The following is a 21,652-nucleotide window of genomic DNA, read 5'->3' as shown; positions in this document are numbered from 1 at the left end:
ACTTGTTTTTCCTATTCCCTTCTTGGAACAAGGAGGGCTCTATTGGCTTCTCAGGGCCCTGTGTAAATTAGCAGGACTTGGATCCACGTTTATGGATTCAAGGGATTCAGTAGGAGGCAGGGGGACCTTCCACTGAGCATCAGCCTTGGCTGGTGAGAGGAGCTTGCTGGCCTTTGGCCATTCCTGATCTAATCAATGTGTGCCTCTACAGGGCAGTCCAGGACAGGCGTTTGCAGAATTGGCCTCTGGAGGGCTCATGTGTTTGTATTAATGGCAGATTGTTACAGGGTACTTACTATCCAACTAATTTAGCTTCCCCAGTTAAGAGCCTGGAATGCAGCTCTGTCCTCCAGTGCTGCAGTTTGGAACTCAACAGAATGGACTTAATGAAAAATGGTTTGAGTAGGTATTTGTCTTTTGAAATGTAAGCTGCTTTCTTACCACTTTGGCTTCTAACTTCCAACAGTACCGTAAGTAATTGGAAGAAGGACAGGCATAAAACTTCATTTTTAAGTAGGCTGAGAAGTAGTTTTTGCCATTTTATTTGCCTAATAGGAAGCAGGTGTAAATTCAATTTCTTCTACTATTAAGTACACACACAAGGCCTCCTGGGCTTGAAATGATGTTTGTGATTTGACCATCACAGGTGCCAGGGAAACTTTGCAGCACTTTGCAAAGTGCCACTGAGTTTACTCAATACTTGTTAGTTTTGGTTTTCATAGGTAATATTTAATTTTTTAAGGAGTGGGGATACAAACTTTGTAGTTCTGTACTGCAGATGAGACTCAGGTTAGGAAGTGTCACATTTTGAGTATTTTTAAGACTAACTTTGCTTCAAAATGAAAAGTAATTAATCTGCATTTCTGTTCCTTCCCCTCCTCGTGCTTCCTGAATCATTTGCTTTGGTCTGCAAAATTGCAGTTGGTTGCTGCAAATATTTCAGTCACGCACTAACATGTTGATAAAGGTATAAAGAGAATAAAATGTGAGTGCAAAAGAACCCACACAAACTCCTCAAATGGAATAAACCAGGGCATAGGTGGATGCTCAGAGAAAGAAATAAATCCAGTGTATTAAGGATGTGATTGTGCTTGGAGTTCTGTGCAAACAGGCTGCTTTGCCAGGCTGGTGTCTCATGAGATGACTGTTCTCAGAAGAGATCATTGACAAAATTAAGAACAATTAGTAATGAAACAGAGCTCTTGAACAGTATGTTCATCAAATGTCCCTATTTTAGTGGGACTGGCAGAGTAGGGACAAGAGGGCACAGAAGTTTCCATGTTTCCAGTGATTTCATGTCTCAGCAGCAGCTGGGTGAGGAATGAAATTCTGATCCTTGTCAGTTGAAGCCCAGGATGTTCAGACTGGGATACAGTGGTTCCACCATAGTACCTTTTAAGTCCCCTGGAGTGTTCAAGAGATTTGTAAAGGGTTCCTGGTCATTCCAGAACAGTAGCTGGAGGCCAGGAAGGATCATTTGGTCACCAAAAATGGCACTCTACCCCAGTGTTTAGACAAATGGAAAGAGGAAGAGATGTTGAAGGTTGATAGAGTTTGCGTTGCCTCTGTTGTGTGTCAGATGTTTTGTCCAGTGTTTTTGTGTTTGATGCATGAAACAGTGAAATCCACAGTTAAAACATATGGATAAGTATTAATTTTTAAATTTATTTTCAAGTCTGTACATTGTTCAGAAACTTGCATGTTGTACTAATTAAACAAACCATAACTGAGTTTTCTAGATTCCTTTGTGTGAAAATCTAATGCACCAGGTTTAACAGGTAATGGTTGTGTCATTTGATTCTGTAATTTAAATTTTATTTCTCTAGTGGCAGAGGATCACAGTGCAGGAGAGTTGATGCCAAAAATGTGTCTGTCATGCTGTTCAATGGTTGCTGAAAATCCGTGGGATCTGAGCCTTTGAAATAATTTCTGGAAACAGAATTATTCTCATCTTGCGCTTAACCTGCCTGAGAGAAGGGAATGTGGCTGAGAAGTGTGAGCAGGACACAGGGTGGCTGTTTGTGTGTGCTCCTGGGCAAGCTGCTACTTCTCTCTCCCCAGATGTAGAAAAGGAAGTTGTTCTTGTCTATGAGGTGTTATAAAATCTCTGTCATCAGTACTCACGGAAGCACTTTGAGGTTCCCGAAGGCACGTGCAAAAGGAGTGCAGACTATTAACCAGTGTGTTCTGTCATGTAGGGAACTCAGCCAGCTTACTAGATTTCAAACATTTCCAACTCATGGTCTGTTAGATGATTGTTGAAACATAGGGAACAGCTAAATTGCCTTTTTTTCAATGCTTCGTGTTGTCTGATGAATCAAGAGTGAAGGTAATTGAATTTATTAAATATAACCAGTGTGGAAAATAAAGCATAAATTAACACTGATTTGACCCAACTGAGTTAGGGGGGACAGGATAGAAACCTGTTTTAACTAATGCCTTCCTGCACATCCTTACCACAGCGAGCATCCTGCTAGATAATGCATGAGGAAGTAGATACATCTTTCATATTCCCTTAACATTGGTGTTGGTGGTTAAAAAATGATACCAAGAGGTGCAAAATTTGTGTAATGGTGCCTGAATTTGAGCTGGGATCTCCAGGTATGAGGGCCACTGAGCACCTCCCCTGTGAATGTGGAATTTTTTGCATTATTGCTATTACAAGAGACACTGAAGAGCAGTTGCTACACTCTCTGAGATTTCCCTGCTCACTGAATTGCAGAACCAGGTAAGTTTTGAAATGCCAATATTGCACAGTTGTAAATGCCTCCTGAAAAATGTCATTTCTGTCTGATAGTCTTCAGTACCATTCATTTGAACGCTTGCAGGTTCTGCTTAAAAAGAACTCCTTCCACTTACCTTGATGGTAAAGCCACTGCTGTCATCATGCATTGTATTTTCTAGTAATTCATGGAATAGCAGTCTAAAATTTGCTTCAGTACCTAGGCAGCTCATTGTGTTATCAGAAATGCTTTGTTTGGAAGATTTTCCAAGCAACCTGCTGATAGTTTTGTATTTGATTTATTTCTTTGCTTTAGAGTTCTATCTCTGCTTAGATGTTGTGATAATAAAAATGCCAAGCAAAGAATTCTAAATTTATGTGCTTTAATGTGGATTTCTGTTCTTACATTTCTGAGAAATAAATCTACCTCCTGAAATCCATACATTTAGTTACTTACAACCTATACAAGTTTATTTGATGTATTTTGCAAAAGTGTTGGAGATTTTGCTGGTTTATATTTGTTTATTGTTTTTAATAGGCGTTGAATTTTGATGCCTATTTTGAAGAAGAAGTGACTGAAAAAAATCAAGAGCTGTATAGAATCAGACACTGTAAAATATATTTCTACCTTGAAGATGATACAATTCAAGTGACTGAGCCTGTCGTGAAAAATAGTGGCATAAATCAAGGTATCTGCTTTTATTGGCACCCTTTTTTCTCCCCTTTATACTTTCCTTCAGTACAGTCTTGGTCCCTTCCAAAGGATACCTAATGTGAATTCTTATTGCTAAAATAGGATGTAAATGCACAGCTGTAATTGTCTTTTCTTGTTACAGATCATGATGTGAACTTTTTTATTGTCTTAGTTTCTCAAGATACAGGTTTTGTAAGGCTGAATCCTCTCCCTCACTCAAACATACAATTTTTTCTCTAATACAGGAGTTTGAAATCATATGGTGGTAAGGACTTTGTCAGTGTTGTGTCAGTCCTGCAACAGCAATTTGTGTTCTAGATCTCTATTCCTGAGCCTGGCTCCTCCCATCTTGGCACTGACAGGGAGTTCTGTAGCAGCAGCTCTGTAATTGTTCATGAGCTACTGCAGTGTCTCTGCCATTATTGAAGACAAGAGTCTTTTGTGCCTCTGGCTGTTGGTTCTTTTATGATTAAAGTGCCCATGGCACAGTGATTCTTCCTCCATGCCTTTTAAGTTAGGAAGCTGCCTTGCCTCAGTGTCACATCCATGCACTGGGAGCAGCCTGAGGACTTCAGGAGGAGGGTTTACTGAGCTGATTTACTGGGGTATTATTGGACTTGGTTTATGTTAAGAAAATGTGATCTAGCGGTCAACATCCTGTTGCAGAGGGGGAACACAGCTGCTGCTTCTTGGTGTTTATGGGTCGCTGCCAGAATTAAAAGTTTTCAAGGGATATAATCCAGAGAAGCAGGATGTCTTGGGATGACTACACCTCCCAGTCCCCAAAGATGTTTTTTACATTTTATACATTCTTAGCACAGCGATTTGCAAAAATAAGTTAACCATTTAACTACCCTATTTTTTTCCCAGATCAGCAGATGCTATCAATTTCTCCGTCTACAGAATAAGATAATATTTAAAGGTGTTACATGCATCATTATTGTTAGGACTGGGATAAAATTGCTTGTGAATCTCTTCTTAAACCCGTACTTCAGCTGCTGCTGTCCTGGTGTTGAGTAGTTCTTGCCAGATTTTTTGTAGGTTCATCAGCAGGGACTGATTTTGAATGCAATGAACCCTTGTCCTACTCCTACCCGGGAAAGTGCTTTTTCATGTAAAAAAAGGCATGTTGGAGCTCTTTCCCTTACCCCCTCCCTGAACCCATATGTAAGAGGTGGGAGACATCATCAGGTTTAGGTTTCCCTTTGTGTCCCCCAAGAGTGGGAGCAGCTACTTCTGGGGTTTGTGGCTTAGAGCAAATGTCCACTGACAAAGGAAGTACAGAGAGTCAGAGGTGATGCCTTTGAGAGAGAAGGTGGAGGCCAGATTCTTTAGAGCAGGATAAAGCAAATTCAAAGCTGATTCCTTTGAAGAAGTCATTTTCATTATCTTTGTACTATGGGTTGTACAGGCTGCATCTTCAGCCCTGATGTTCCTGGCAGTTCTAGACCTGTTCCTTTGGTGACAGGAAGGCTACAATTTCCTTGGTTGCATCTTGTGTTAGTGATTGTTGGAATCACCTTTGATACTGGACCTAAAATCAACTGAATGGTATTAAAGAGAAACAAGAATTTTCTCAGTCTTCCATGCAAGGATGTTTTGAAAGCCTCTATGAGATTGTCTGAGTACTTCATATGGGATAAATTTATGTATGCAACATATTTAACTAATGGATTAAAAATAAATGTTCCAGGATCTCCAAAGTGCACTTAAATTATTTGTCTCTGGTGCTTGGGCTGGTAAGGAAGCTCTATGTATTGGTTGTGTTTAGGAAGAAAGAAAAACTGTAGATTGAAAGGTCCAAGGACTATTTGGAATGTGTTTGGGCTTCACAGTTGATGCATAGATATGGGACCTATACTTTATTGTAAACATCTATATAAATATTCTTCTGGTCCTAAAGGTTAGTATGATGTAGAGTGAAAGAGGTGATGGAGATGCCTATCAGAGGATTTTCTACTCACATGCACTTGGGGATTGGCTTCATGCTCCATAACTGAAGACCAATGACAAAGTTATTATGTTGAAGGCTCTAAATATTTGTTGCTGAATACATGCAAAAGAATGTTTCTTAAAGAAAATATATTAAATCATTGACTACTATATCTTCCCATTTTCAATAAAGAATTGTCCTATTTCCTCTTTTATTGTAATTCTATCTATCTGTCTATCTATCTTACATTGTTCAAATTTTTTATCCTGACTGGGAGTTTTTAAGCCCAAGAGCAACTGTCTGCATTGTGAAGCTGATAAACTGAAGCACAAAGGAATGAAAATCTTACCCATGATCATAGAGAAAAGGTCATAACAGGGTGAGGAGCTGAACTGAACCGAAGTTCAGGATCTTGACTGTTATGCTGCTCTCTGCACGTCTGCTGAAGTACAACTTTTCAGTTAATTAAAATTCCAGAGAATTGTAGAGGAGAGGTCAGCTGTAGGAGAGCTTGGGGTGCTAAAAGGCAAACTGCACTGAACAAAGAGCACAGGTGTGGGGATGTGCGTGAAGAAAAAGGTGTGGGGACATCAGGAGCAGGATGGGCTTGGTCTGTGTGAAGAACTGGAGAGTTGCAGTGGCAGGAAAGGGGTTGTGTAAAGGAGGAACAGCAAAATCCAGTGATGGATAAAGTAGAATTGAACTGTTGAAGGCAGAAGGTGGTGGTGACTTTAACTTGGATGTTTGCCCTGTCAAAAAAGATGTAAACCAGACAGCTGGGATGGCTGTTTTCAGGAGGCTTCTTGGAGAGAAGGTAGAGCTGTGACAGGGTAGATCAAAGATAGATCTTGTCTTGGCTGGTTAATGCCTTGAGGCCATGGGTTTGCCAGTGCTTGTGCCATAACCCACAAATGAGACTTTGATGGTCTGAATGGGTGTCCCTGGGAGTGGTGGGATTGGAGAAATGCAGTAGTTTCCCATTGTACTCTTGTAGTGCTTTTGGCTTTGCAGAAAGAAATTTGGAGATGCTCACAGACTGCAAGAAGATCTGGTGAAGAACAGTGGTCAAAGAAGTTAAAGGAATTTCTAAGTTCAATTATGATTTTACAAAACTAATTGTCTTCAGTGAAAAAAAGCCAGAAAATGTGCTTTTACCATTGATCAAAATCTCAGAGCAACAAAATAAATGATCTGTGGGAAATGTTTCAGTGATTTTAAAAACTGCTTTATGAAATTGGCTGCTGTACTGGACATGAATTTGGTCTTAAAAGGTTGCTACTAAATAATTGAAATTTAAACTTCATTTAATTCTGGATACTGCCTTGCTATTTGGAAAATATTAGAAACATTAGAAGAAATCTATACTGAGGAGGGAATGCAGAGACCTTGAACTTGAGAAACCAGAATCGGAGCAAGAAACAGCAGGACAATCACAGTGCACAAGGCCCAAGGAAAGATAAGGAGAGAAGGACGGTAAACTTAACCACATAAAAAACTGCAAATGCTTCTTCCCCAGCCAGAATGATAATTATTCTTTCAGTAAAAAAAAAAAATTCTCCCATGGAGAGCCAGGCTAGATATGGCACTTGCGAGTGTTTTGTACATCTAATTCCCAGTTAACAGGACTGTGGCTGGCTGATACTGTCTTATCAAAAGGTCATTTCTGTTCCCATGGGGTTGACTGTAGCTTCCACTGCAATCCAGACCCTGCAAGCCAGAGCAGAGTGGAGCAGCTGGCTGGTTTCCCCAAGGTCAGCCAGCTGAAAAAGAGAGTGGAGCTGCCTCCTGGCTGGGTTCCCAAGGCCGGCTGGCTGAAGAGGAAAGTACAAGTGGGAAAGTGAAGTTGCATCAGCTCCTCCAATATAACAGATTATCTAAGAGTTTAAGCCTCCCCCGAGGCCTTGAAATAATTGTGATTTTGCCATATTTGACGGTGGCCAAATCATGACCTTGCTATGTTCTGAGAAGGATGAATAAGTGAACGTAAGAAGCCTCCTTGTTTATTGGGATGAACTGCATGAATAATAGTGGTGGCTTCTCCTCCTTCCTGTGCAAACAAAGTGTGTACAAACTCCAGGTATTACTCATTCCTCTCCTCTGTCTAATGCAGTCTTGAGCTGTGCAGAGTCAGAGAGCTGTGTTGAGGAAACTCTGGATACCATTTAAGTTCTTCTGCAGAGCAGAGAAGCAGAAGAGACCAAATCATTTGCTGCCCAGCTTCATTGTCAAAAGGCCTTCACAGCTAGTGAGATCTCCTCAAGCATCTTCTGGGGTTGCCATATAATCTGAAGCCCCAAGAGAAAAGAAGGAATGCTACAAATTATGGTGTGGGAACTCAGTGCCACCACCACCGTCAGAGAAAAGCAGTACCTCAACTCCCTTTCCAAGAGCAGGGTAGAGCAGAGCTTTAGTCTGACCAGATGCAAATATTTAAATCAATGCTTGGTGGTGCAGTAGAATGTCCTGCTCAATAAACTGACAATCAAAGAACCATTAGGAGTAGTAATCCATCCTGAGCAACCTGAAAACTGCATGTCCAGATGCTCCTTTAACAGTTTGCAACAAATTTCTAGATGAAATTTATTATTTTCCAGAAGGAAGAACAATTTAAAAAATGATGAGACCTAACCTCAGCTGATCAGGTTTTATTAAATTTAAAATTCAACATTATGAAATGTACCCTCTACAGGTGTACATCAGGCACAGTGATACCTAATAAAAGAGAAGGATTGCTAGAGATATTATCTTTACAAGACATTTTCCATTAGGAAAGAAATCTTTCTCCCTCAGAACAAAATGGGTATGTGTGTTTCACCCTTAAAAGTGATATGAAAAACAAACTGAGGCTTATTCACCAAATCTGAGGTCAATATACCCTCCAAAACCACCTCATATTAGAAAATTATCAACCGTTATATTTTAGTTGAAGTGATGATTCAACAGGATTTGCATACTCTGACTTAACCCATTATCTGTTGATTGACCTAAGGATTATCCAAAATCAGGTAAAATATTTTAAAGTATGTGGTTTTGTTAAAGCTAATGCAATGCAGTTTTGCATCATTTAAAATGTGCTACTTCCCACATTTTCTAACATCTTTAATGAGGATACATCCTAAATAGGTGTATAATATGCTTAAGCAGATAGAGGTTAATGTTTATTTTACAATCAAAGGTCAGTAACCAGAATGTTGGATTTGGTACATATGAAACATCAGGATGATGAATGGGTCTTAAATAATTATTTTAATGAGAACATAAAGTAAATCTGCTTTGTTGCTTTATTCCTCTGAAAAATTAAGGATGTGTTTTCATTGTAAGAATTAGAATTTAACAAACAACTCTGATAATGTAGTAAAGAAAGGTATTTCATACAAATTATTCCATAATATTGAACAATGAAGAACAATAAAGAATTTCCATGGACTAACCTAGGAATAAGGCCCTTCAAACACCAAACAAAACATACAGTGGTATCCTCCTCCCTTCTGCTCTGCCTCTCTTTATCCCCTCTCTTCCCAGGCTCCCCTCCACCCTCACCTACTTCCAAAACAAGGTAGCAGTGCTGGAAAATCATCAAATGGGATTTAATGAGAAACCACAGCAGATACACAGCTGAGTGCACTGGAAAGAGATCCAGTGAGCAATAATGAGATAGACCTTTCAGCTAATTGTGCCTAATAATCTATTAGTGTAGGAGTAGGTTGGTGCTGGAACTATTTTTAGTTTGGGAATTTTTGCATCTTTACTGTATTTGTTTTTAAGTTGCAACACTTTTTATAATTCCTGTAATTTCAAAGTCATGGGGAACCTATGGTAGCAAGTAATTATTGTAATATTATGGGTTGGTGGTTCCTATCTGGTCTTAGCCAGCAGGCATACACATTGTAAAGCTGGTGTACAGAGGTGTCTGGGTTGGTAAACAGAGCAAAGAGCCTGAGGTGGAACACTGGACCATCTTTTTATTTTCTGCAGGGTATTTTTACACAACTATATTGAAGTATGCATGTGGCAAAAGTATTGTCCTTCTTGTTCTCTCAAAATGTTGGAAGAAAGATTTTAGTCCCATCTGTACTGATCTGCTATTCTTTGAAAACCCAGAACAAATCAGAGCTGGTCGTACATGAGCTGCATACCTGTCTTTAATGTATGTATTACAAATTTGGGTAACCTACTAGGGCTGCAGCTTTTAAGTTGATTCTAAAATTCTTGTAAGTTATTTCTAAAATATTTTTGGTATCCCTAAATCACTGAAGTTGGAAGGGATACCTCAAGATTCTCTAGTCCACGCCCCTGCCCCGAACAGAATCAGCTGGAGCCAGATGCCCAGGGCCATGTCCTGTTGGGTTTCAAGTATCTCTGAGAATGGAGACTTTGCAACCCTTTTGGAGAGCCTGTTCCAGTGTTTGATCTCCCTCACAGTAAAAAAGTGGGTTTGTGTGCTCAGATGGAAATTTGTATCTTTTAATTTGCTCTCATCCTGTCAATGGGCACCATGGAGAAGAGCCTGGATCCATCTTTTTCATTCTCTCCCATCAGGTATTTATAAACTTTGATAGATTTTCCCCACCTCGAGTCATCTCTGTTCCAGACTGAACAGTTCCAGCTCTCTCAACCTTTCCTCGTATGAAAGACTGAAAGATGTTCCAGTCTCTTGCTCACAGCTGATGAGTACTTTTGAAGCATCACCCAATTCATCAATGTAGTTGAGAGTTTTCAGCTGATTGGCCAATAGAAATTTATTTGTCTTTTAATGTCTTTTAATCTTTAAAATGTTATCAAATTCAATGCTGTCAGGATAACAGTTCTTTCATTTAAAGACAATAAGAAAATTTAAGTGTGTGATTACTTTATCAAAGTTAAAATATCTCTCTTTTTCTCCTCTCTTCTCTCTTTTTCTTTTGGACAATGTTCTTGTTAGACTGTGGGTTGCAAGGTCCTGGCTCTGTATTTTTGAGATGGATTCTTTGCTTCAGACCAGCAATCAGCCCAGCTCACCTCTCTTGTCTCTACTTTCCATGTGCTCCTTAAGGAAGCTCAGTTCAATGTCCCTGCCTCCATGCTTGACAAGTCACACTTTCTTTCCTTGCTAGGGCAGTTTATTTTCTCTAAACTTAGTTCTATAAGGATCCTTAGAGCAAAAATATTATTTCCTCCATTAATTTATTCTAACTGTTTTACAGGAACTATTGTCCGACGGCATCAGATTCCACTTCCACCTCCTCATGAGGACCAGTTCTATACTATACATCATTTCAATATCAACACAGAAGTAACTTTTTATGGCCGAAAATATAAGATTATAGATTGTGATCTGTACACAAAAAACTTCCTGAGGAAGATAGGAATCCGAGTAAATCCTCCTGCAAGCCGTCCGGATGACCCCTACACCACAGAGCGGCAAAAGGTCAGGGGAGGCAGCAGCAGCGAAAACTTGATTTGAATAAAACTTGATTTGAATGCATATTAGTAATATGCATCACATAAATTATTTCTTTAATATCAAATAGAAAGTAGCTATTTTAACATAGTAAATCCCAAGAGAAAACTTGGATTTAAAAATTTTGGTATGTGGCTCATTGTACTATATAAATAATTTTCTCCTGATGTGTTCACACTCCTTTTAAAACAGAACAAAATTAATTAGGAAAAATAATAGAAACCTTTCAGTATCACCCTGAAAAGAAAAAAAAAAAGAGTACCTCTTACGTGTTTTACTGGAATCTACATATGCTACTTGATTTTGTTTGAGCTAATCTAATGATAATATACACTTTTAAAGTGTTTAAAAGAAGATCTAATTGGAATTGTGGTTGCAGCACACCCGTGGCTTTCTGCAGACTCCTTTCTCCTGTTCATATGTTATCTTTCACCTCTACCCCTACATGTTTTTAACAGCTCTTTGCACATGTAAAGCAAATTGTTTTGCCATTCAGAACCCAGTGCTCTGCAGTTTTAAGACTTGTGAGGTTTTATTTGGTTCCCTCTTTTGTAAGTGTATGGGAATGCATATACACAAACATACACACCTCCAAGAGTCTCACTCAGGACTCCTACATTCTATGTGCATTCCCCTTTACAGGATTTGTTTGTTTGTTTGTTTTTTCTCTGGGAGTAGTAATGGGAGTGATGTTTTCTGTCGGGAATAATGACAGTTTCTTTCAGTTCTGTTTTTCTTGATTAATATGAGCGCAGATGGTACTTGACCTGACTCTTAGGACTCTTGGCCCATGATGTGCAGCCTGTTTTGACAGATCCAACCTGCTCCTGTGAAAGCAGCAAATACTCCCTGTGTCTGCGGCATCCTTAGTGCTCCCAGTGAGAAAACTGCTGTAGGTTTCAGCAGCAGTAATGGAAGGTGACTGTGACTGAGATGTGTAGGACAATTTCCATGTCTCTGAGGCACTCTCAGGCCAACACTTTGGTTTCTCTTCGTTCATGCTGCCAGGCTTGTGCAGTCCCCCAGTGAAAAGCAGCATTTGTAATACATCTGGTTCTGTGTTGTGGTGACTCAGTCTGGCCGTGGGTTTCTTACTCAGCCCCTGTAGGTAACAGCTGTGTATATAAACACATACTGAGTTGTCTTGATACCGTCAGACTGTGTCAACATTATGTGTGGTACTGCATAACCCACTTAGATTTTATTTTTTTTTAAACAACATGCAAAACATTCAAGTATTGGGCATATTTGTGCCTAAAGAAAATGGAGAGGGGGAAAGGGTTTGAGAAATAAGAGCATCAGAAGTTAAAAAATGGCTAAAATCTATGTCTTCATGTTGTTGGGGAATTATTGAAAAGTTATTTAGCAGGTTCTGGCTGCCTTATGCTTTCACTTTTCTGTGCCTAATTTGTAGAAAGTAATTTTTTTTTTTGATTGCTCTGGACTACTTTGAGCAAAATTAAATTGGTTTTTACTGGACTCCTAATACATGGCCAGAAAACGAAGGTATGAAGGAAGGTAAGGAATGGGATGGGATAGAAAATGAGGCCAGTGAAAAGTGCAGCAAACCATTTAGACTCATATTTCACAGAATTACAGAATCATTTAGGTTAGAAAAGACCTCTGAGATCATCAAATCCAACCTGTGAATCCCCACCTTGTTAAGCAGACCAGAGCACTGAGTGCCACATCCCGGTGTTCCTTGAACACCTCCAGGGATGGTGACTCCACCACCTCCCTGGGCAGCCCCTTCCAATGCTTAACAATCCTTTCCATGCAGAAATTCCTCCTGTATTGTTGGAGATGGTATTCCATGGATGACAATAGTGTTACCTGGTTCAGTGTTTGTTTGCTTATTGCATCTTCAAGGGTCAGGAAGGAGGAAAGAGAGCTCTGGGAAGGTAAACAACTGAGTTGTAGCATATATGCCTGCAATAGAATGAGTGCTGCAAATCAGCAGGGACACTGGCAGGCAAAACTTGGTTCTTCTTTCCTTATTTTAAGATTTGATGCTCTGAAAGAATGGGACTTTTCCCTCTCAGATTTTTAAGGCCAGAAGATCTGTTAGTGGATTAAGAGAAATTTAGACAATTATATGTACTGTCTATAGTCAACGTTTTTTTTGTGTTCAGACAGTTCAGGTTACATTTTCTCATCAATGTCTGTCACCATTCATCTTTGGAAGCAATTTTGTAGATGAGAAGGATTTTCTTGTCCCTTTTAATGCACTTTGGACATGTGGATTTTGACTTAGGAAAAACACTCTGTTCAGGTCACCATTTATATATGTGAGCTAACATTATGTAAATGCAGTGCTTGGATTGGACCATCATCCTGGGATCCAGTTCAACACACTGCCACTGGTTTTGCAGCAACCACGACTGCAGGAAGTGCCTTGTCCTAGGTCATGTCAGCTGGAAAGTATCTTTAGCTGAAGATCTGCTGTTCCTTGTCAGACCTATGGGTGTGTTTTGAGAGGAGAACAAACACATCCAGTACCTGCCAACTGTATAACATGAATCAAAAGTTAAAAATCTATGTTTTAAAGTCTTTAAAGAAAGATTGTCTTTAAAGAAAGACAGAAAATACCAAAGGGAAAAGAACAAATTAATTCTTTACGCCATATTATCTATAAGAAATAATTTTCAAGGAAGTTAATCGGAAGAGTGATGCTATTTGGCATTTTAGTCATCTGATTACCACGGGCAGTTTCTTGAAAATATGAGCTGTACTGTAAATAATTTAACAATTCTCTGATCTAGAGGACCTTGTTGCAAGAAAAACAAGGATTAAAACCAATCCAAAATTGTTTTCATATTTTTTCTGAGGGCACAGCAACCCTGTAAATACTTCTTTGATAATGACATAAATAGTGTTTCATGTATTGTAATGGTGTGGTGTCATTTGAAAATCCTCAACCCATGTTCTAAGGTTAGACAGTACCATGTTGTCATGATCCTGTTTGTAAGAGCAAATGATTAAAAATATGTTTCTCTTAATTTCCCCTTTACCAGAGACATTTGGCGAGCACGAATCCTTTGCACCCTTATGAGCGCTTTGACACTTTGAAACAATTTCTGGAGTTTGATGGACAAGTTTTAGGGTTTTCTTGTGTGTGGCATGACCCAGAATCCCGGCTTTCTGGCCCACGGGAACTTGTTCTTCGTTATTATTTGGCTGATGATACCATTGATATAAGAGAAATTTTGCCAGTAAACTCAGGCCGGGATACAGTTCCATATTTCCTCAAAAGAGATAAGCTTCCAAAGGTGAGGAAAGAAAATTTCAAATTCTTCTACTAATTAAGAACTATTGAATGTTTTGTTTTGAAAATCCTGTATTAGGATTGTAATGATATTTAGAAAGTGTTTTCTGAGTATTAATGATAATTGCATGATTTAGGATTTGCACACATTCATATAGTAGCTTAATAAGTGATGGAAAAATATCTTTAGGCTTGTCATGCTTAAACTAAAAGGAGCATTTAGGCAGAGAGATGTCCTATGATTTTCTTTCTCCTGTATTAATGTATTAAGGTAACTGTATTAATAAAGCTCTGCCATAATGGGGACTAGAAAATGAATTAATATTGATAAGCTTATGTTAAACTGAGGTGAATTCATATTTGATCAATGACTTACATTTGCAGCCATTGGAAAAGTCAGTTTTGTATTCTATAACATTACCTCTTTGTAGCAAATCTAGTGTGATTTCCTGAAACTGAGTTTCTGGGTTTGGAACCTTAAGCAAAATCAGTTAAAATCAATAGAATCCATCAATAAGCTTTGTTGGGCATTAATCATGAGAAAGGCTCCACTCAGAGAAATCTTCAAAGGGTTTGTGTCCTCCATAACCTGTTATGATTATAAAATTACTGATCTGGATACACTTCTGTATCACTCCAGACAGATCCTGATGATAGAATAACATCAGCCAACAGGTGGAATAAAATACTGGGAATCTCTTCCTCCTTTTCTTCTGACACTGATAATCTATTTGTGATGCCATAGATGTATGTGAGATTTTATAGTAAAAACCTACCAGCAAAATATTACATTTTTCTCACCCTGTGAGTCCTGTGTTCTGAGATGCTGATTTAGCAGTGGCTCTGTGATACCAGACCCCTTCTACAGCTGAGGTGCATGTTGCAATTTTAAGGACTGGTTTCTTGCTCTGGAAATTTTGAGAATGGCAGCAGAGGAATCAGTAGTTGTGGTGTCAGGGGAGGTGGTAAGACAAAATAACTCATTTTGATTACCCTGAATCAGGAGTTAGTTCATAATTTTAAAAAATGTAACATAAATGTGTATTAAGCTTGATATTACTGGGATAAATTACTACTGTAATTTTAAAACTCACTATAGAAACAAAAATACATCTTTGCCAACAGAATCACGCTAACTTAAATCTGCTGTGTTTGTGCAGTGGATAGGGCCAGCCTTGGATGGTTCTTTGCATGTTTTTATAATTATTACCAATCAAAATAATAGCCTTTAGAGCAGATGTTGACAACGATGTGATACTTTGGGTGTGCTGACCTTTGCTTTCTGTTTGCTTCCAAGAGAAAGGAGATTTTATCCTTGGATAGAGATTAAGATTCTGAATGCTGCTTCTGGCATAAGTACTGGCATTGGGAATAAACACTGGCTTTTAGGTTTGGTGGTAGAATCTTAGAATTTACTAAAAATTCTCCCAGGAAAATACTACAGTAACAGTCCGTGTATAACAAACCTGCTGGTTCTAAGGTAACAGAATTCTCTTTCTTCACTGTCACCTGTATTTCTGAAGGGTTGGTCTCTTTCCTTGCAGAGTGCTCCCGCTCCTCTGTATCATCCAGGCACCATCACCAATCACACTCTGCTCAATGTGTTGGGAAGGTCAGAAAGAAACAAAGGCTGGTACCTGCGGGACATTCTGCAGGTCAGATATTGTTGAACGCTTCCAGCTTTGAATATAGTAGTTTTTGTAATTTCTGTGGTTGTTATCCTCTGCAACAAAGAGAGTCATTTATAGAATTGTGCTGCCACTGGAAAATAGCTCAAATGAGAACTACTGAGATTCACTCTGTTAAATCCCACATTTGTAAAAGTGAAGGAGCTTAACGGGGTGAAATATACTTGCCAATAGACTTTTAAGGTTATGTGTTAAATCACACGCAATAAATGACCTGGGTTTTAAGAAAGGTTGTGTGATTCTGAGATTTATGGAACTGCTGTATAAATGTTCCTTCTTTTATTAGACAGGAGCAGTGCGTCGGGAATTCTACAAAGACAATGACTTGAAAATAGGGGCAGTAATTAATGTTTGGGGAAGGCAGATATTAATCTGTGATTGTGATGAATTTACTAAAGAACATTACAGGAGAAAGTATGGAATTGGTAAGTAGTGATAATTATCCTTTCCTTATGAGCATTTTTATAGTTCTGAGTTTAACAGACCTGTCTTCAAATTTCCTTACTGACAAAACATGTTCATTAAAACCTTTAGCAATAACAATCTATTGTAGGCTGTTAGCAGCAAAGCAGTAATTTTGCAGGTAATCCAGAAGAGCTTTCCTATACATTGCTCCATTGAAAACTAACACATAACGTACGTGTTCTGCTCCTAATGCCTCTATTTGAAAACTACAGTGACAAAATAGTCATATGGATAGACTGCCATTTATTCTTCTCTCCTTCCCCCTCCCCTTCCAATAGCTGTGTGTGCAGTCAGAAAATAATAAAGAACACGTAGTAAGTGGGTAAGTAGAATGAGCTCAATTATTCCCCCTTATACTATGTTTCATTTTATATGAATGTCAAAATCCTCACATAATAAGATTTTCTGACATGACAGTTTTAGTATATGACTATTGGTTTTTACAATGCAGTTTTGAGTATTCTGGACCATTAGAGTGTATCCTGTGAAGTTCCAGCATTAAATTCTGGAAACATTTAGCAACTATGTCCATTATGGAAAAGTATTTCGGAGATGACTAACAATAGGGGCTTTCATTTATCTGTCTTTGAATGTCCCCAGTCAGACTTGCTAATGGTTCCATCATGGACATCTTCCTGCAAAAATGACTTAGTTATTTTCTGGCCGTTTATCCATTCAATAAATATAGCTGAGCATCTGACTATTCAGAGATGGTTGGAAGAATGCTACTATGGCCTTTCCCTGCCACTGTGAAATAAAACACCTGAGCAGACTATTTCTGTTACCTTGTGATCAGATAGAGTGTGTGTGTGCATCAGAGCTTGTCTGCTGCATTGGGGGAATTAAATGGTGTAGCATTGCCATTCAAACACTAAATTTCTTAATTGGCAAAATATTTCTCATTAGGAATTTTTCAATAATACCTTGGCATGTCTGTACCAAACTGAACCTGTTCTTGCCAGTGTGTGAAGAAGCTGTGTCCAATAACGGTGATATTATCTGTAATAGCAGCAAATTTAACTCTAGAGATGGAAAATAGGGGGTTCTGCTCTGAGAATTTCTTCAGCCAAGACCACTGCTGCTTTTTGGCAGCAATATCCTCTGTCTGAACAAATTATCCTGAACAGAGAAAGGGGACTTCTTACTCAGAGCAGGCAATAAATGAAATGCAGCTGACCATCCTGGATCAAACAAGTAGTGCAACCAAGTAATACACAAATGCAAAGACCCTTCCCTTCCTCTAATGCTGGCTCGGTAATTACTGTTTATGTCTCTGGATGTTAAAGTTAGGTGGTTAGCGAGTTAGGGGAATTCAGAAGTTGCTGATGTGCAGAATTCTAGAAAACTGGGACTGTAGGTGGTCTAGTCTGTTCCTGTTCTGAAGTAAAGGAGATTTCTTTGCCTCCTGAGGTATCTTGTCCTAACCTCATGGTTAAAAATGCTGCTTAAAAGCTGCTCTGAAGCTGGTTTGTGTAAACTGAGAGAGTAAATTTTTTCTCTTATCTCTGTTGGACTTGGAAGAACAACTGCTCAGTATCCTCTTTTTATAATAACCTCTTACATATCTGAACACTATTCCAATACAAAAGCTTATTCCCCTGCTCCCATCCCAGGCCATTTACTGCTATGGGAAAACCTTTCAGTCTTTCTCCATAGTCCATTCTTTTCTATCTGTGATAATTTTTCTCAGTGCTCTCTCCAGTTTCTCTGCCTCCTTGACACCAAACACACAAAGATGTGCTCTAGCTGAGACCTTTGGGCCACTGGGAAGTGTCTTACACATACCTTTAAGGATATATGATGGCAGAGACTCTGACTAACATGGAAAACCATCCATCTTGATGCAACCTGTCTTGTTCACAGAAAATACTTTCTTAGAGCTAAGGGACTCACACTTTGCTGTAAAGTTCTTTTCTGCTTTCCCCACAAGGATTAAAAAAACGTAGATATAGCTTTTTAACTGGAAGGGACCAGGAGTAGAATCAGGGTAGGTTTTGTCTTAGAAGCAGGTTTTTAGAGAGAACTAGTGAGTGTTCACCTTTTACTCTTAGTGATTTACACATTTTGTGTATGTCTGTGGATGTACAAGGTATTCTCAGTGGGCTCTGTCCCACAAAGCACTCGGAATTCCACTCCGATCCAATTAAACACTGGAACGGACTTAATTGCAATTCCAGTCCAGGGAGACCATTTACTTGAGCAAGAGTAAGCAAGTAGATAAATTAGTTCTTACATCAAGGCACAGTACTCAGCACCTCATGGCATCAATCCAGCTGTTTTGTTACTGTGTTTTTACATTACTCCCCTTCAATTTATACTTTTCTGCCAAAGCCATTAAAGAGGCTGACATTTATTTTTGAGTCTGCAGTTTCAGCACAAATTGCTTGCCCACAGAATTTGGCTTTTAGGAGAATGAAAAGTTTAGATTTCTCTTGAAGAACATGATGTATTTCTAATGTGGGGTTTGCCTGTTTTAATATGTTCGTTAAAAGCAGAGTTTTTCCATGGATAAATGTGGCTAATGCTCTTCAGTAGGAAGCTGATGGCATTACTGTCACCCAGAAGTACTATGAATGCAAGAGAAAATGTATTTATGTGTGATATTACCTGTCCAGACTTGCTAGTGCAGGCTCAGAGGAGGAGAAAAAGACTCTGTAGCCGTAGAGGTGTTGTGGACACCCTGCTGAAATGGGAAATAGGCTGATGTACAGTGGGGGGAAGCTGGTGCTCGTCCATCTCACTTAATACAGAATCTTAGCACAGAGTATTAAGTATTCGTTCTTAAATAACAGATTACTCAAGATGGAACAAAACCAGTAAAATCTGGTTTCCTACTGCTTTTTTTTCTCTGTCCCGGCACCTCCCAAGCCTGGCTGTTGAGCCTTTTCACAGCACCCTGCAATCCCTCTCCTGTCCTGGCTCTCCACCCCTCCCACCCCCTCATTTCTCAGGCTCTGTCCCTGACCCGCTGCCGGGGCAGAGCTGTGTGCTCTTGGCCAGGCAGCTGCTCCTGGATAACAGGGATAACAGCTGACTCCTTGCTTTCCCCTCAGCGAGGCATTAAAGCCTGCTGCCAATTTTCACAAAGCTCTTCAGAGGTCAGTGTCTCTGGTGTTTAACCTCTCCACTACACGTGGTGGAGACCAAGCAGCAGCTTCTAAATATACTTGGGCATATACAGATGCTTTTTTTACTCAGGTAACTGTAATAATCATGAAGTAAGACTGTAAATGGAGATTTTCTTTGAATCAGGATAAATGCTGTCATGTTTCAGCTGCATGGACAGTTCTGTGAGCACTAGGTTTTCTTTAATCCTGCATGTAGAAGTTGTGGACATGTATTTTTTGCCTTCTTATTTTAATTCTTACCTCAGTTGTGAAGCAGATGCTCACTAGAAGCAGTCTCAGCTGTACATCTCCTCTGATGTACAGAGAACACCATGCTAACTGCCATCTCCCCAGGTTATCGCCACCTCTTTATATTGTCCAAGTCTAGTGGGATTTCTTTTTCCTGCTCCTGGCTTTAAAGTTCAGAGGTGCCTGTCTTCTTCCTCTGAAAGCAGAATTTCTTTCCTGCTTCTGTACACTGATGTTCAGTGTAGTTATCATTCTAATCCAAAATATATAGCACTTGGCTCTTCCTTGAAATATGGTCTTATCTAACACACTAGGGTTTTCCGGCAGTTCTTTGAAGAGGGCAGAAGGTAATCTCACACTATATACCAACATCTCAGAATGTATATTGAAACTGAAAGCTGACAAGTCCATTCAAACTGGTTTAATGCTGCCTTTCTGGCAACAAATTCTTCTTGAGGACTTTAGTTTTTCTTACTAAGAAGACTTTGCTATCTTCAAATTGTTTATATGCTAAAGATGTGGCTGGAACTGTTTTGTTTCTTGCTGTTCCCAGCGCTTGTTCCAATCTCACTCAGGTTTTGATGTCGTGAGAAAACTAGAAGTATGTGGTCCATGTTTGCTAAACGAGGTGGAATAACCCCCCAAGTTACTGCAGTAACAAGGGATGAAACTATGGATGGCAAAAATACCTATGCTGCTCTTTCTGGAAGTAGAAATTTGTAATCTCGGTCTTTCGCTTTACTCTCTACCTACTCTAAATTCACACTGAAAATGTTACAGCCTGGAAGAAGTGAGAATTGATTCCTTTCCAGACTGGACAGAGGTAATTTTCTTAAACACCAGTGATCACCTTGACAAGAGTGCATTTTGTGTGTAAGTGCCAGCTGTCTGATTCTGCTGTAATACTGTGAGGCAGAGCAAAGATGAAACGAGTTTTGAGCTCTGGTAGCTGGCTCTTCATAAGTAGCAGAAATGAGTTTTTGACTAGTTTTGTAGCCTGTATTTCTCCATGGCAATTTCCTTCTGAATTTCTTCATTCACAGGAGAGAAAATGAATATATAATCCTTTAAAATCCTGGAAAATATAGGTGACACAAGGCTGGATGTTTGTAATTTTCTCTTTAGTGAGCCTAGTCAGGTGGGGGTCAGTCTCTTCTCCCAGGTAACAAGTGACAGGACAAGATGAAACAGCCTCAAGTTGCACCAGGGGAGGTTTACACTGGATATTAGGAAAAATTTCTTGACTGAAAGGGTTGTCAAACTAGAACAGGCTGTCCAGGGAAGTAGTGGAGTCACTGTCTCTGGAAGCATTCAAAAAACGTGTTGATGTAGTGCTTGGGGACATGTTTTAGTGGTGGATCTGACATTGGTGGGTTAATGGCTGGACTTGGTGATCTCAGAGGTCTTTTCTAAAATAAGTGATTCTATGAGTCTATGAATAACACAAGATCATTTTACTTCAGGGATGAGATGGGAACCAAAGGGCTGAGCTTCCCTTTGGATTTCACTTACTCCAAGCTTCACTTGTGAGGGATTCAACACATCCCCCAGGGATAAAACATTATTCCTCTTAATATGTGGTATCCTTCTAGTTTATAAATCTAATTTCCATTCACATGTGCTCAAGTTTACAAAAGGGAAAATGCTTTAGTGTCTTTTAATGAAAGCCTTATGCGTGGGTGTGAATGTGCACACTGTGACCAGCGTGTAAACACAGGAGCTTCTTGTCCTCTGCGTCCAGGGGTCCCGCACAGGTGCCCTGATGCCCCGAGCGCTTTTGGCAGGATCTGTGACACCTGAGCAAAGAGGAGGGGCTTGTGTCTGCCAAAGTACGCTGTTGCATATTGCATAACTACAAAATCAGCGCTCGGGCCGATGAGCAGCACCAGCCCCCGCCGCCTCCGCCGCGCCGCCACCGGGTGGCGCTGTAGGAGCGCGGAGCCGCCGTTCCTGGTGCCGCTGCCGGCGCGGGAATGGGGAATCCAGCGGAGAATCCAGCCGGGAATCTCGCGGGAGGGACCCCGTGTGCTACCTGCGGTGCTCAGCATCTGAGGGCTTCGGGCTTTGCTTTCCGCCTCCGTCTATGCCG

At 39.8% G+C, this 21,652-nt stretch overlaps 1 protein-coding gene across 1 annotated transcript in view; it reads left to right on the top strand.

Moving 5' to 3' along the window:
* Positions 1 to 21,652, top strand: part of EFHC2 (EF-hand domain containing 2) — a 71,147-nt gene that overhangs the window by 9,070 nt on the left and 40,425 nt on the right. Inside the window, exons 3-7 of the mRNA XM_048289745.1 lie at positions 3,261 to 3,411; positions 10,533 to 10,756; positions 13,804 to 14,058; positions 15,599 to 15,709; positions 16,029 to 16,167. Coding sequence (XP_048145702.1) covers positions 3,261 to 3,411; positions 10,533 to 10,756; positions 13,804 to 14,058; positions 15,599 to 15,709; positions 16,029 to 16,167 — 880 coding nt within the window. The remainder of the gene's footprint in view (positions 1 to 3,260; positions 3,412 to 10,532; positions 10,757 to 13,803; positions 14,059 to 15,598; positions 15,710 to 16,028; positions 16,168 to 21,652) is intronic.

This window comes from Corvus hawaiiensis, chromosome 2 (genome assembly GCF_020740725.1).
Source record: "Corvus hawaiiensis isolate bCorHaw1 chromosome 2, bCorHaw1.pri.cur, whole genome shotgun sequence".
NCBI lineage: Eukaryota > Metazoa > Chordata > Aves > Passeriformes > Corvidae > Corvus > Corvus hawaiiensis.
The sequence above is the reverse complement of the archived record's forward strand: the minus strand, read 5'-3'. Positions and strand labels throughout refer to the sequence as shown.